Genomic DNA, 17,218 nt, shown 5'->3' with positions numbered 1-17,218 from the left:
TGCAGCTTCTTTCCCTTCCTTGAACATCGAGGGTAAGGCGGTTACTCCCGGGCCCAGCCGGCGCAGCGGCTGCTCCCTGAAGAAGGGGCTCATCCCTCAGGCTGAGGCACAGGCACTGATGTTCCCAGGTGACCATCTCATCTGGTCTCATGCCACTATCCCCCAAGGCTCCTTGTCCCTGTCCTTCTGGGGACATCATGCCTCTGCAAACCACCCAACACTGTGCATTCATCACCGAGGCTCCTGGATGGCACCTGCCGGGCCAGGACAGGGGGCACAGCTCTGACACTCCCCTGCACACCCCTCAGGGTCTGCGATCAGACGCGGGCAGGGGCCAAAGACGGTGGCCACAGGCATCTGCACATGGCTGTGGCTTCCTCCTCTCTACTTCATTTCCACTCTGCAGATCTTCCTCCGAGAGCAGGTGTGAGTCCCAAGACCACTCTCTCACACGCACTCACAGGCCAGTTCTCCACCCTGGTGCTTTCAATTAGAAAACAAAAGGTGTGAGTTGAAGACTCAATTTTTTTTTGAGACAGGGTCTCAATCTGTCACCCAAGCTGGAGTGCAGTGGTGCTATCACAGCTCACTGCAGCCTCAACCTCCTGGGTTCAAGTGATCCCCCTGCCTCAGCCTCCTGCGTAGCTGGGACCACAGGTGTGTGCCACCACACCCAGCTAATTTTTAAATATTTTTTTGTAGAGAGAAGGTTTCACCATGTCGCCGAGGCTGGTCTGGAATTCCTGAGCGGCCAAAACATTAAATGGTTTGTGCAGCCTTCTATGAAGGGAGTTTCCATTCCCAGGGGCGTCTCCCTCTCCCTTTCCCTACCAGGAAAGACACCCCTGAAATCCGCATCTGAAACCTTACAAAGCAGCCTTGTGGACTAAATTTTCCTGATTCCCTTCCCCGCCCAGAAGCCTGATGCATCTTAAGCCTTACAAAGCAGCCTGTGGACTAAATTTTCCTGGTTCCCTTCCCCGTCCAGAAGCCTGATGCGTCTTAAACCTTATAAAGCAGCCTGTGGACTAAATTTTCCTGATTCCCTTCCCCTCCCAGAAGCCTGGTGCATCTTAAACCTTACAAAGCAACCTGTGGACTAAATTTTCCTGATTCCCTTCCCCGCCCAGAAGCCTGATGCGTCTTAAACCTTACAAAGCAGCCTGTGGACTAAATTTTCCTGGTTCCCTTCCCTGCCCAGAAGCCTGAAGGTAGCAGGCTGCCCAGGACGGTGAAGGCACCCAGGCTCCAGCCACGCTTTGTGTCCCCCGATCTGGGTGCTCTCCAGGGTGTGCATGACACACGTGTTGATAAGCGTCTTTTTCTCACTCATTATTCAATCTTCCGCCAGTCCCATGTACAGAGCCCAGCTGGGGGACCTAAGGTGTACAGGGGAAGACCTTTCTTCCTCCCTGACCACCGACAGTTAAGGAAGGTATAATCCACGCATAACACACTCTGCAGTGCCATGGAGACATTGGGAGAGAGCTTAAAAATTACTGCATTGACCGGGTGCAGTGGCTCACACCTGTCATCGCAGCACTTTAGGAGGCCAAGACGGGTAGATCACCTGAGGTCAGAAGTTTGAGACTAGCCTGGCCAACATGGTGAAACCCTATCTCTACTAAAAATACAAAAATTAGCCCAGCATGGTGGCCAGCACCTGTAATCCCAGCTACTCAGCTACTCAGGAGGCTGAGCGGGAGAATTGCTTGACCCAGGAGATGAAGGTTGCAGTGAGCCGAGATCGTGCCACTGCACTCCGGCCTGGGCGACAGAGTGAAACCCCATCTCAAAAAAAAAATAAAAATAAAAATAAATTACTGCAAGATGTGTGGAAATTCCCACCACGTGATGTCAAATGAAAAAGATGGGATGCGGGACTACGTACAAAGCACTCCAAGTGTTTCTAAAATAGCCGCCCCGTGTGCACAGAAAGACGACCCAGGCTTGCACTGAAAATACCATCTGTGGAGCTCACCCCCACTGATAGGGGTAGTGGGCGGTTCCGATCTTTATCTAGACTTCTCCCTCTTCTTCAGTATTAACACAATGGGAGCGACTCATAAAAGATAATCAGAAAATGGTTACACGAATGAGATAATGTCAATGCCAAGGAGGGAGCTGGGCGCCCTGGTGGGTGGGGGATGTAACTGATGCAAATGTGTGCACAGAAACCAGGTGTGTGCACGGAAACCCGGGTGTGTGCACGGAAACCCGGGTGTGTGCACGGGAACCCGGGTGTGTGCACGGAAACCCGGGTGTGTGCACGGGAACCCGGGTGTGTGCACGGAAACCCGGGTGTGTGCACGGGAACCCGGGTGTGTGCACGGGAACCCGGGTGTGTACACGGGAACCCGGGTGTGTGCACGGGAACCCGGGTGTGTGCACGGAAACCCGGGTGTGTGCACGGGAACCCGGGTGTGTGCACGGGAACCCGGGTGTGTGCATGGAAACCCAGGTGTGTGTATGGAAACCGGTCGCAGCTCTCCTGTGAAGAAGCACCTGCCCAGCCCCGGCTTCCATCCAGATAGGAGGAATCCACCTCTTCCCAACAGACAGGGTCTTTGCTCCTCACCTGAGCCACAGAACTGACTGTGGCAGAGACCAGGTGCATGACCTGGGGGTTGGGGGCACAGGGACGGCTGCTACCAGGATGGCCTTGCCTCTGTGAGTGACCACAGCTGCAGGGCTGGGGTACCAGGAGGCACGGGCTGAAGCATGGGAGGCGGCCCAGGAGGAGATGCCAAGAAGGCACAGCAAGGAGAGCCAGTGCAGGAGCCACCCGGGTGCCCACCCAGCAGCTGCACACCCCCACCGCCCAAGCCAGCCTCTCTGCATCTCTTTTCCTGAGGAGACTTCAGCGTGGCACAGCCCTTACGGGGCATGAGCCTTCTCAGACACAGCTCAGGTCACAGCAAGGAAGCTGCAAGGCTGGTTTTGCTGTTTGGTTTACTTTTTTTTTTAGACGGAGTCTCACTCTGTCGCCCAGGCTGGAGGGCAGTGGCACAATCTCAGCTCACTGCAACCTCCGCCTCCCAGGTTAAAGCGATTCTCCTGCCTCAGCCTCCTGAATAGCTGGGATCACAGGCATCCGCCACCAGGCCTGGCTAATTTTTTGTATTTTTAGTAGAGACGGGGTTTCATCATGTTGGCCAGGCTGGTCTCAAATTCCTGACCTCAGGCGATCCACCCACCTCAGCCTCCCAAAGTGCTGAGATTACAGGCGTGACCCACCATGCCTAGCCTTTTGTTTACATTTTAAAAAATGTATTTTGGGCCGGGTGCCATGTCTTATGCCTGTAATCCCAGCACTTTGGGAGGCCGAGGTGGGAGGATTGCTTGAGCCCAGGAGTTCCAGACCAGCTTGGACAACAAAATAAAAAATAAATTTTAAAATACCTAGCCATGAAATAGCAACAATAAGAACTGCACAAAGAACCCCCACATCCCCATCAGATTCCCCGACTGTGAACATTTCAGCACATTTGCTCCCCCATCACCTCCCCATCTGCACGCGCACCACACATAGGTACACACATGCACACACCACACGGACACACACGTGCGCACACACCACACACAAGTACACACGTGCACACGCACACCACACAGACACACACGTGCACACACAGGTACACGTGCACATGCACACCACACGGACGCACACGTGCACACGCATACCACACACAGGTACACGCGTGCACACACACACCACACGGGCACACACGTGCACACGCACACCTGCCTCCATCCCCTGGACTGTGTGAGGCAGAGCTGCACACCCACTGCCCCATCACACCAAATACTCCAGGGTGTGCTTCCCCAAACAACAGTATGGCCACTTCAAAACGAGTCAACACCGACACCACCTCCCAGTTCCCAGATCCCACCCAAGGTCTTCAAGCACTCCGTGAGTACAGTTCCCACAAACACATCCCGAGGAATCCACCCAAGAACAAGCTTCAGGAGCCACACTGACAAAGGCCCAGTGACACACATCACACCAGAGTTTCCTGGAGAAACAGGCGGGTCCAGGTCTGGGGCCCCATGGGATGAGCCCAGGGTAGCCCATCCTGCAGACTCGAGGAAGCCGTCGGCACCATAGTCACATCCACAGGACTCAGGGGCCAACCAGAAGAGGCTCCCGCTGGCCACAGATGGGGCAACCTGAGCTTCAAGAAGGATAAAAACCCTCCAGTGTGTGCAGCCCAGGAGTCCACAGTTACACGGACACACAGCACTGACCGACCCCCTTCCAGTGACCAGACGCCAATTTATTATCTTGAGGGCGGTGACATAGTCAAGGGATTCAGCATTTATCCCGCCTCTTCTAATGGACTCATGACATCAGGTCTTGATTCAGACACCAGTCTGCAGGAAATTTCGAGGAGAAGGGCCCAGCTGGAGGGCACCGGGGTATCCCCATCAGGAAAGCTTGAGGCGCCGAGCTCAGCGGGTTGGCTTCCCCAAGTGCTTGGACAGGAAGAGAAAGAGGTGCAGATTCCCATGCACAGACTGAAGGGGCCCAAGGGTTCCTCACGTGTAACGCGGGGCAATGCTAAGACACACAGCCCAAGTGCCCATACGCATGGCAAACTGCAGAGAACAGCACAGAACAGTGTGTTCATAGGGAGATGGGATCCAGTCACAACCTTTGCCAAACTCACGAATGCACCCGTCACCACTGCACCGTACGCTTGAAATGGAGGGACTGTGGGATAAGTGGATTTCACCTCAACAAAGATTTCTCTTCAATGCCTGTGCTTTTATTGTTTTATTTATTTTTTTTTTGAGATAGGGTCTTGGTCTGTCACCCAGGCTGGAGTGCAGTGGCGTGATCTCGGCTCACTGCAACCTCCACCTCCCAGGCTCAGATAATTCTCCTGCCTCAGCCTTCCAAGCAGCTGGGATTACAGGTGTGTGCCACCACGCCCAGCTAGTTTTTGTATTTTTAGTAGAGATGGGGTTTTGCCATGTTGGCCAGGCTGGTCTTGAGCAATCCGCCCGCCTAAGACTCCCAAAATGCTGGGATTACCAGCGAGGGCCACCACGCCCGCCTCAGTGCCTGCACTTTCATATTTATTTATTTATTTTATGCTAGGATGACAGGCGAGGGCCACCACGCCCGTCTCAGTGCCGAGAACCACCACGCCCGTCTCAGTGCCTGCACTTTTATATTTATTTTTTTATTTTATGCTGGGATTACAGGCGAGAGCCACCACGCCTGTCTCAGTGCCTGCACTTTTATATTTATTTATTTATTTATGTGTGTGTGTGTGTGTGTGTGTGTGTGTGTGTGTGCGTGTGTGTGTGTGTCCCAGGCTGGAGTACAGTGGCGAGATCTTGGTTCACTGCAGCCTCCACCTTCCAGGTTCAAGCGACTCTCCTGCCTCAGCTTCCTGAGTAGCTGGGATTATAGGTGTGCGCCACCATGCCTGACTAATTTTTGTAGTTTTAGTAGGGATGAGGTTTCGCCATACTGGCCAAGCTGGTCCCGAATTCCTGACCCCAGGTGATCTGCCCACCTCAGCCTTCCAAAGTGCTGGGATGACAGGGGTGAGCCGCCGCGCCTGGCCCATGCATGTGCTTTTAGAAACATGTAAAGTGTCTCACACACAGGGGACATCTTGGGACAGATAACATGAGAAACTCTCTGTAGGGTCCGGAGGACCGAGAGGGAGGGACCTGCTTCCTCTCCGTCCCCACCCTGCACTGCTGCGACCACCTCCCGTCCACCCTGCACTGCTACAACCGCCTCCCGCTAGCCTGTGACTTTTGCACCTAGAAGCTGACTAGTTAATAAAATTAAAGTCAGCTGCAAAGATAAAGCAATCGAGAAAAACAGAAAATAAGAACAGCAAATGCTTACCTAGGTATTAACTCAGTTCAGAGTGATAAATCAGTCATGCACGGAAACAGTTTCATCCTGAACTGAACCACTCTTGTGGATTCTCAATTTGAGATTATAAATAAGCAATAAAGTCGTCTTAGGGTTAGAATGAGAAACTGGCGGAAATCTTCAATTTGCTAGACAGAACAAATCTTTAAACAGAAAAAAAAAAAACCACGTAATCCTTCAGGCAAAGGAAAGACTTTCTAACTGGGGTGGGCAGAGCAGGGAGGGCCCCTCTGGCCTCGGGTTCACCAGGGAGAGCCGTGAGCAGCAACAGTGGGCTCATCAGACAGCTGCAAACATGAGCACCACAGCCCGGCGGTGGAGGACTGATGGCCTTTTCCTCTTTAACTTCTGTAAGTTTGAAGTTTGGCTTGGCTAATTCTTTTTTTGTTTTGTTTTGTTTTGTTTTGAGACGGACTCTCACTCTGTCGCCCAGGCTGGAGTGCGGTGGCGCGATCTCCGCTCACTGCAAGCTACGCCCCCCGGGTTCACGCCATTCTCCTGCCTCAGCCTCCCCAGTAGCTGGGACTACAGGCGCCCACCACCACACCCGGCTAATTTTTTGTATTTTTAGTAGACATGGGGTTTCACCGTGTTAGCCAGGATGGTCTTGATCTCCTGACCTCGTGATCCACCTGCCTTGGCCTCCCAAAGTGCTGGGACTACAGGCATGAGCCACCACGCCTGGCCAAATTTGGCTAATTCTTAAACCTATCAGTTTTATAATGCTAAAAAGTTTTTTATTTTTAATATTTATGGATACCTAATAGGTGTACATATTAATGGGGTCCATGTGATATTTTGATACAGGCATTCAATGTGTCATGATCAAATCTGGGTCACTGGAGGCTGGCCGTGGTGGCGCATGCCTGTAATCCCAGCTACTCGGGAGGCTGAGGCAGGAGAATCACTTGAACCCAGGAGGCGGAGGTTGCAGTGAGCCGAGATCGTGCCATTGTACTCCAGCCTGGGAGACAGAGCGGGACTCCGTCTCACGAAAGACAAAAAACAAAAACCTGGGTAACAGGGATCCACCCACATTTACCATTTCTTTGTGTTGGAACATTCCAAATCTTCTCTTCTAGCTATTTTGAAATATATGTTACTGTTACCTATAGTGGGTCTCACCTACCAACACTCGGTCTCACTTCTTCTAACTGTAGGTCTGTAACCATTAACGAGCCTCTCTATCCCCCTCCCTTCCTGGCCTCTGGTAACCGCCCTTCTACTCTCTGCCTCCATGAGTTTCATTTTTATTTAGCGCCCACATGTGGGTGGGAACATGTGATATCTATCTCTGCGCCTGACTTATTTCACTTAACACAGTGTCCTCCGGTTCCCTCCATGCTGCTGCAAATGACAGGATTTTTTTTTTCTTTTTGAGATGGAGTCTTGCTGTTGTCGCCCAGGCTGGAGTGTAGTGGTACAAACTCAGCTCACTGCAGCCTCAACCTCCTAGGTTCAAGCGATTCCCCTGCCTTAGCCTCCTGAGTAGCTGGAATTATAGGTGCCCACCACCACGCCTGGCTAATTTTTGTATTTTAGTAGAGAAAGGGTTTCACCATGTTGACTAGGCTGGTCTGAAACTCCTGACCTCGGGTGACCCACCCGCCTCAGCCTCACAAAGTGCTGGGATTACAGGTGAGAGCCACCGCACCTGGCCAGGATCTCATTCTTTCTAAGGCTGAACAGTACTCCATTGAGTGTGTGCACCCCACTTTCCTTATCCATCCATCTGCGGTCAGACACTTGGGTCGATTGCATCCTGGCTGAGGGAGCAGTGCCATGGTGAACGCTGGAGGACAGACGCCCTTCAACAGAGTAACTTCCTTTCTTTTGGAAACACGCCCAGCAGTGGGAATAAGGTAGTTTTTTTTTGTTTTTTTTTTAAGGCAAAATAGGTACTGTACAATTTAATTAAAAACAAACAAACGTGCAAAGGGTTCCTCAGCCTCTAGGTGTAAGATTCAGTCCCAAGTCCTCCTCTGAAGGGAAAGTGCCCTCCATGTGCCGAGCACTAGGAAGGGCCAACTTGGACCCAGCACCAGGCCAGGATCCTCCACTGCTGCCTGCAAACACCATCGCTGGGAGATCGAGACCAGGGGGGCTCTGGCCGTGGTTGGGGGCGAGGTGAGGGGGGCTGGCTTCGGAGCCACCCGCTGGGGTGGCCCTGCTTACATCCACACTAGCTGTGCAGGACACCAGCCCCTTGCCCTGGGCCCTACCTCTGCACTGGGAACACGAGCCCCACCTGATGTCCTGAAGCCCTGAACACAGCGGACACACGAACAGCCCTAGAACTGCACCAACCATCCCTCCAGACAGTGGACGCTTAAACAGCCCTAGAACTGCACCAACCGTCCCTCCAGACAGCGGACGTACGAATAGCCCTAGAACTGCACCAACCGTCCCTCCAGACAGCGGACGCACGAACAGCCCTAGAACTGTACCAACCAACCCTCCAGACAGCGGACGCACACAGGCCAAGTGCCCGCCTGGCACTCAGCCCTAGAACTGCACCAACCGTCCCTCCACACAGCAGACGCACGAACAGCCCTAGAACTGCACCAACCGTCCCTCCAGACAGCGGACGCACAAACAACCCTAGAACTGCACCAACCAACCCTCCAGACAGTGGACACACACAGGCCGAGTGCCCGCCTGGCGCTCAGCCCTAGAACTGTACCAACCATCCCTCCACACAGCAGATGCGTGAGAGTGAGAGGGCTCTGGGAAAACCCACCACACTTCCCAAGTGCCCTGTACAAATTTCCAGATTCCAGAAAAGGTGCAGAGAAGCTACCAGGAAATAATGTTTCTGATGTGCTTACACTGTTACATTTCACAGGTAAAAAGCTAACAGGCCGGGCGCGGTGGCTCACGCTTGTAATCCCAGCACTTTGGGAGGCCGAGGCGGGCGGATCACAAGGTCAGGAGATCGAGACCACGGTGAAACCCCGTCTCTACTAAAAATACAAAAAAATTAGCCGGGCGTGGTGGCGGGCGCCTGTAGTCCCAGCTACTCGGAGAGGCTGAGACAGGAGAATGGCGTGAACCCGGGAGGCGGAGCTTGCAGTGAGCCGAGACTGCACCACTGCACTCCAGCCTGGGTGACAGAGCGAGACTCCATCTCCAAAAAAAAAAAAAAAAGCTAACAGACCCGTTACATGTCAACTAAATAAGCTGAGGCCAGGCGTGGTGGCTCAAGCCTGTAATCCCAGCACTTTGGAAGGCTGAGGCGGGAAGATCACTTGAGCCCAACAGTTCGAGACCAGCCTGGGCAATTCAAGAAGACCCTGTCTGTACTCAAAATAAAAAAATTAGCTGGGCGTGGTGGTACACACCTGTAGTCCCTGCTAGTTGGGAGGCTGAGATGGGAGGATCACTTGAACCCAGCTCAAAGACTGCAGTGAGCTGTGATCGTGCCACTGTACTCTAGCCTGGCAACAGTGACATCCTGTATCCAATAAACAAATAAATAAACTTCAGAAGTAGCTAAGATCTCTGGTTAAATACTTGGTAGAAAACTGAGCAATTACTTAAATTTCAAGATCCCACTAAATTAGATCAACCATCTTGAATTCAGCAATTTGTTAGCGTACAACTCAATTAAACTTTATCTGCTATAACTAGGAGACCCTGAATGGAAAAGCAGCAATGACTTTTTTCTCTAATATATAGAGTTCTTTTAAAAAAAAGTAGCTTATGGCGAAAGCTGGTATCAAGAGGCCTCGGACTGTACAAGGTGCCTTCTGTGCAACCCTCTCATGGAATAAGCTCACAATTAAGGTGCAAGGCCCGAGGCCCACAGGTCTGGTGAGCCCGGCCGCCTGGTGACTCAGTGCAATCTGATCCCAAAACAGCTGCTCCTGACCCCAGAGACGAGCCTCCTGTGACAAAGCCAGCCCAATGGGGGCGTGGCCCAGGCCACGTGAGCACCACCCTCAGGACGGGTGACCTCAGGGAACCCCACTCGGGAGGACGCAGGAAACGCACCTCCGACGTGGCAAGTGCGGCCCTAAGAGCCTCCCTCCACCCACCTCTGCTCACGGGGCTGAGCCATGGTCCCCACAGAATGTGCCTTGTCAGTCCACATCTCGGCCAGTCCTTCCAGCCAGAGCTGAGGTATTTCTATGTCGAGTTATTAAAACCTGACCTGTTTCCCTATTTTTCAGAGGAAACCAGGTCAAACCCATCTTTCAGGATGTAGAGTGCTAATTCAGGGCTGCACTGACTCATGACTGACGCAGTCTCCCGAGACGCGGCCCCCTCCACCCTCAGTCACGCGGCAGGGCCCGGTCAACCTCCTTCTTCCTGCGTCCTTTCCATGCCTTGTTGGGATGGTGATTGATGGCCGTCATCTTCATGGGCTCTACAAGAGGCCGCGGTGTGGCAGGTGTTACGGGCTGAGAACTCGGAGTGTGGGGCGTCTGCATGTGGATGGTCACAGGCCACGGGGAGCGTGTCCTCAGGTCACTTCCTAACTGAATTGGAATTAGAGGCATTTGCTGGTAAAAGTAACTCCCTTAACTGGACCCCCTCTAAGTGACTCATGAGCAATGGACCAGTCTCCTGCCTTCCTCAACAAAAGTGGTGGGGGAAACCGGGGAGGCAGATGTGGAGTGCAGGCTTTGGGCAGGGAGGCCTGGGATGGGATCTCAGACTTGCGGCGGACTGTGTACAAGCTACTTAATCCCCACCAGTCTCGGCCTCCTCCAAGGAAAAAGACGACAATGTGCACGACATTTTCAATGCCCAGACGGACTCGCACCCCGTGGTCACTGCCCCACAGCAGGGAGCTTTCATTTTGTGTCACGGGCCTGGAGGCCTCGGTGGCTGCAGAAGGCTCCACGCCAACCCCAGTCTTTCCATTTCCACCTTCATGCTCACCAGGGAACTCAGCCATGGGTTCACAGGTCTGCTGGCCATTCCCGGCTCTATTTTGTAAATTGCCTGTTAGGCACATTCTTCACCTGATGTTCTGCTGAGCTGTTTCTTTTTCTGCTTGGATTTTTTTTTTTTTTTTTTTTTTTTTTTGGAGACAGAGCTTCACTCTTGTTGCCCAGGCTGGAGTACAATGGTGCAGTCTCGGCTCACTGCAACCTCTGCCTCCCAGGTTTAAGTGATTCTCCTGCCTCAGACTCCCAAGTAGCTGGGATTACAGGTGCACGGCACCACGCCCAGCTAATTTTTGTATTTTTAGTAGAGACAGGGTTTCACCATGTTGACCAGGCTGGTCTCGAACTCCTGACCTTAGGTGATCCACCCACCTCAGCCTCCCAAAGTGCTGGGACTACAGGCATGAGCCACCATGCCCTGGCTTTCTGCTTAGATTTTTAGAAATTCACACAGTCCAGATGCTAACCCTTTGTTAATTATATGGATCAAAGATACTTTCTCAAACCAGCAGCTTATCTTTTTACTTTGCTTATGATGTCTCTTACCAAAATTAGTTTTTAAATTTTCATGTAATTAAAATTATCGATGCCTTTTATGCTTTTTGAATTATGTTCAAGAACTTCTCCTCTACTCCCACATGACACGACTGTTCTGTATTTTTTTCTCTGAGTTTCAAAGTTTTACTTTTTTACATGAGTCTTAAATCCATCTGGAAATGAAATAAGGGTTTAATTTTGTTTTCTTCCATACAGTCAACTGTCACTGAATTATGTTTTAAACAGTCTTTTTCTCATTAATTGATGCATCTCACAAAAGACATCCCCATAAATTAATAGATCCACAGACTGGTTGATTTCTATCTGGCTTCGCAATTCTGTTTCATTGGTCTGTTTATCCATTCATAACCTAATACCACACCATTTTAATTATTAGAGCATTATAATATATCCCCAGTGTTCTTCTTTCAAGCCTTCTCGGCTTGGCTTTGCCCTTGATTATTCCATATGATTAAGCCATCCTTGGATTTCTGGAAAAAACTATCTCCAAACTAAAAAAATACTTCATAAACATCTATTCATAATCATCTATAGATTCAAGTTGCTAATATTAATAATTAACAATTACATACTTCTATTCATCAGTGAGATTAGCCTGTATGGTGTGAAGACTATACTAGCTTCATAACATGAAGTGATGAGCAGTTTCTTTTTTTTATTTTCTGCAAGATTGATTAATTAATCAGTTATTTAGACAGGGTCTTGCTCTGTCACCCAGGCTGGAGTGCAGTGGCACTACCACAGCTCACTGCAGCCTCGACCTCTTTAGCTCAAGTGATCCTCCCACCTCAGCCTCCCGGGTAGCTGGGACCACAGGCATGCACCACCCAACGTGCTAGGATTACAGGTATGAGCCACAAGGTTTATTTTTAAAAAACAGGAATTAATCACAGCGCTTTGGGAGGCCAAGTTGGGAGGACTACTTGAGGCCAGGTGTTCAAGGCCAGCCTGGGCAACATAGCAAGACTCTGTCTCTACAAATAAAAAAAAAAATCAACTAGGCATGGTGGTGCCCACCTGTGGTCCCAGCTACTCAGAAGACTGAGGTGGAAGGATCACTTGAGCTAACGAGTTCGAGGCTGCAGTGAGCCATGATCACACCACTGCACTCCAGCCTGGGTGACAGACTGAGACCCTGTCTCTAAAAAATACAATAAAATGGCCAGGTGCAGTGGCTCACACCTGTAATCCCAGCACTTTGGGAGGCCAAGGTGGGCGGATCACCTGAGGTCAGGAGTTTGAGACCAGCCTGGCCAACATGGTGAAACCCCGTCTCTTACTACAAATACAAAAATTAGCCAGGCGTGGTGGCAGGCGCCTGTAGTCCCAGCTTACTCGGGAGGCTGAGACAGGAGAATGGCATGAACCCGGGAGGCAGAGCTTGCAGTGAGCTGAGATTGTGCCACTGCACTCCAGACCGGGCGACAGAGCGAGACTCCGTCTTGAAAAAAATAAATAAATAAAACAATAAAATAAAAACATTAAAAAGCAGGAGTTACCTGTAACCCAGTGTGCCCACGCACACACCCATCAGATGTTCTATTTTCTCTCTCAAGTCAACTTCGTTAGGCTTTTTTTTTTCTCAGAATTATCCATTTCTGTCTCTTCATTTTCTTCTTTTGATTCTTAAAAATCTCTACAAATCTTCAAACTACAGCACCTTTTCATTTCCACTATATCTTATCCATTTTTTTTTTTTTCTGAGATAAGAGTCTCACTCTGTCGCTCAGGCTGGAGTGCAATGGCATGATCTTGGCTCACTACAACCTGCTCTAAACCCATGAACGCACCATTCACCACTGCACCATAGGCTTGAAATGGGGGAACTGTGGGATATGTGGATTATACCTCAACAAAGATTTCTCTTCAGTGTCTGTGCTTTTATGTATGTGTGTATGTATGTATGTTCGTATATACTTGAGACAGGGTCTTGCTTGCCCTGCTGCCCAGGCCTAAGTGCAGTGGTGTGATCTCGGCTTTCTGCAACCTCTGTCTCCCGGGTTCAGGCAATTCTCCTGCTTCAGCCTCCCAAGTAGCTGGGCCTACAGGCACCCGCCACCACGCCAGGCTAATTTTTGTATTTTTAGTAGGGATGGGGTTTCACCATGTTGGTCGGGCTGGTCTCGAACTCCTGATGTCAAGTGATCCTCCTGCCTCAGCCTCCCAAAGTGTTGGGATTACAGGCGTGAGCCACCGCACCTGGCTACATTTTTTTCTTATCAGTCTTGCCAGAGGTTTGTCTATTTATCAGTTTTCCCAAAGAACCAGATTTTTGTCTCAGTTTATCTTTTCTTTTGTTTCTCTGTTTCTCTGTCACTAATTTACAGTCTTTCATGTGTATGTTTATATTGGTCTATAAAAACTCTGGAAATACATACATCAGACTGATGATAACAGCTACCTCTGAGTAGGAGATAAATGGGAATGTGCCAGTGAAGGCGGGTCGTCACTTTTATTTAAATTTTTATTTTGGCCGGGCGCGGTGGCTCACACCTGTAATCCCAGCACTTTGAGAGGCCGAGGCGGGCGGATCACGAGGTCAGGAGATCGAGACCATCCTGGCTAACACAGTGAAACCCTGTCTCTACTAAAAATACAAAATATTAGCCGGGCGAGGTGGCGGGCGCCTGTAGTCCCAGCTACTCGGGAGGCTGAGGCAGGAGAATGGCGTGAACCCCGGGGGGCGGAGCCTGCAGTGAGCCGAGATTGCGCCACTGCACTCCAGCCTGGGCAACAGCAAGACTCTGTCTCAAAAAAAAAAAATAATAAAATAAATAAATAAATAAATAAATTTTTATTTTTAGAGATGGGAGGGGTCTCACTTTGTTGCCCAGGCTGGTCTCAAACTTCTAGGCTCAAGTGATCCTCTCACCTTGTGGCCTCCCAGATGCTGGGATTATATGTCAGCTACTCTGCCCGGCCCTGTTTTTTTTTTTTTTTTGAGATGGAGTCTCGCTCCGTCTCCCACGCTGGAGTGTAGTGGTGTGATCTAGCTCACTGCAACCTCAGCCTCCCGGGTTCAAGCTGATTCTTGTGCCTCAGCCTCCTGAGTAGCTGGGATGACAGGCGCCCGCTACCACACCTGGCTAATTTTTGTATTTTTAGTGGAGATGGGGTTTTGCCATGTTGGCCAGGCTGGTCTTGAACTCCTAACTGCCTGCCTTGGTCTCGCAAAGTGCTAGGATTACAGGCGTGAGCCACGGCTCCTGGCTGTCACTTTTTATTCTATAAAAAGTACTGTAGTTTTTGAACTTCTGAAATGAGAATATATCTGTGTATTTCTTGTATAACTTAAAAGCAGCAATTAAGAGCAGGATAACAGTGGCACTGAAATGACCTAGTTTGGGTAACTATAACTTAGAGAAAGACATATATTTGCCTCTTTTCTCTGCCACTGGGAGAGCTCTGCCAGGACCGGAATAACCCCTTTTCCTCCCATGATCCTAAAAGTTTAGTTTTTATACTTTCTTTTCTTTTTGAATCCAGACCTATTTGTACTGCAGTTTCTTTCAACTTAATCTCATAATGAATATCGGAAATGACGTCTTAGGGACTGAAAACGCGTCTGTCCATCACACCAGCACGGCGGGGCCTGCTCCTGCTCTAGGTTGGTGCTGAGCCCTCTGACCTGAGCTCTCACCTGCTGCTGCTTGAGGTCTGCCCTCCGCAAAGACAGGAACTCGTGTGTGCTCACCGATGTTGCCCACACCCCTGAACGGCACCCAGAACATGACAGGTTTTCAACAATGTGGGCTGCAAAGAACTGCATGGCCCACAGCTGTGAAGATTCACTGTGATTTGCACTCGGACATAACTGAAGCAGGCCGTGAGCCCGTTTCCACGTCCTGCCAGTCCCACATTTGGATGTCTCCTAACTCCATCTGCCTCTAATTTCACCATTCCACCTGGTGCAGGTGTTCACCAAACTGAGCTGAGACAGCCGGCATCCTTTCCACCCTGCGAGGCCCTGCCTGCTGCTGCTGCTGCACTGGGTCCCTGGCCTCCAGCCGGGTCAACAGCTCTTCCCACTCCTGGGAGCTCCGTGGGGCTCCCTTCCTCTGGGGCGGCTCCATCAGGCTGGTCTCTGGCATCCCCATTTCTGCGCCCTTGGGTTGAGGTGGCACCGATTCCTCCCTGCCCTTAACGATGCACTTGAGCTTTGCCCTGTCCATGAGGACACACACAATGGTCTGTGAGTCACACAGCCGGGATCTGAACCAGGCTCTGCCACGTACAGCGGTGGCCAGGCCAGCACGCAAATTCTCCCAGCCTTCGGTGTCCTCACCCCAGAAATGGGGTGGGTGACTATGTCCGTGTGGTGTGGCTGTCATGAGGACGAGCGCACCTCAGCAGGAAACTGGCACATGCCGTGTGCTCACCAGGCAGGAGCTGGAGCCACACCCCCCCAGGCTCCAAACACTGAGGGCTGGCCCGGCTGCCCCTCACGTCTCCGCTGCCCTGCAGGATGAGCACGCAGCCCCCTTGACCCAGCACCACAGTCAGGCTGGGGAAGGGCAGAGTGGTCTCAGCCCCAGGCCCTGCCCGCCCGACTGCTCCTCAACTTCTCTTCCCAAGTGACCAGAGCCGGCAGCTCATCGTCTGCACTGGCCTTCACCATAACCCGTGGATAACTTATTCACTAATAAATACATTTTAATTATTAAATAATTAAACATTAATACATAGAAAAGTGGAAAGGTTTGAAAAGAATGGGTTTCACCTTAAAAAGTAAGTAATTACTTAAAAAGTAACTATGGATATATATAGCGCAATTATTATGCTCTTACTAGTATTCACAAACTCAGTAACAAATACATGCATAAAACCAAGATAGCCTCTCAGAGATTCTGTGATCAATACAAACTACACCATGGCCCTCAATGGACACAGAAGTTACCAACTGAGGAAGGGGTGAGCCAACCACACAGCCCCAGCTGCCCGCAAGGGCCAAGAGATGGCAAAAGGCCTCTGCCGGCCCAGGAGCAAGCAGCTGCTACAGTGGCTGGAACCTGGCCACTCACATGGGTTTCTCCTTTTCAACTCAATGTCAAAGCAATTTTTTTACTGCAAAAAGATTTTTGGCCAGGCATGGTGGCTCATGCCTGTAATCCCAGCACTTTGGGAGCTGAGGCGGGTGGATTACCTGAGGTCAGGAGTTTGGGACCAGCCTGACCAACATGGTGAAATTCCATCTCTACTAAAAATACAAAATAAGCCGGGCATGGTAGCACACACCTGTAATCCCAGCTGCTTGGGAGGCTGAGGCAGGAGATCACTTGAACTCTGGAGACAGAGTTTCCAGTCAGCCGAGATCACACCACTGCACTCCAGCCTGGGCATCAGAGCGAGACTCCGTCTCAAAAAAAAAGATTTTTAACCTTTTAACCTCATCTCCCAAACAATTCAACCATGTTTTAATTCAATTTTGATTTCTCAGCGGAATCATTTTGGCAGCACCAGAAACAGGACAGTTCAGGCATACCACAGGGATTTTCAACATACCTGGCACTATTCTTCCAACAAGAGCGTCTAACAGCCAAAAAGATTCTTCTTCACTATTTGTTATAAGAATCAGATATCCTGCTACAAAATTCATTCCCTGAAATTAGAAAAATGAGAAACAGAAATTCACATTGAGTTTTAAGCCCCCATTCGATTCTGCAATCATTTGGCCACGAACTACCCAGTTTCCATTTCTCTTGCTTCTCCCTAAAACCTGCATAATTCCAGAATGATCCTTTAGTAGAACTCTAGAGTCACTAAATACCTACCGTCTAGTAACGTGTTTAGTCAAACTTACGTGAAGAAAAGTAAAAGCAAAAGGAAACAGTTTAAAGAAATCCTGAATACTAAAATCAAAGAC

At 50.4% G+C, this 17,218-nt stretch overlaps 1 protein-coding gene across 2 annotated transcripts in view; it reads right to left on the bottom strand.

Annotated features, from left to right (window-relative positions):
* The window catches only part of GRTP1 (growth hormone regulated TBC protein 1), a 38,430-nt gene that overhangs the window by 3,813 nt on the left and 17,399 nt on the right, over positions 1-17,218 (bottom strand). For both annotated transcript variants that reach the window (XM_063618591.1, XM_055245110.2), the window contains exon 5: positions 16,858-16,954. In XM_063618591.1, the coding sequence (XP_063474661.1) occupies positions 16,858-16,954 (97 nt within the window). The remainder of the gene's footprint in view (positions 1-16,857; positions 16,955-17,218) is intronic.

Source organism: Symphalangus syndactylus, chromosome 15, assembly GCF_028878055.3.
Source record: "Symphalangus syndactylus isolate Jambi chromosome 15, NHGRI_mSymSyn1-v2.1_pri, whole genome shotgun sequence".
NCBI lineage: Eukaryota > Metazoa > Chordata > Mammalia > Primates > Hylobatidae > Symphalangus > Symphalangus syndactylus.
Note: the sequence above shows the minus strand (reverse complement) of the source record. Positions and strands in the feature narration are given on the sequence as shown.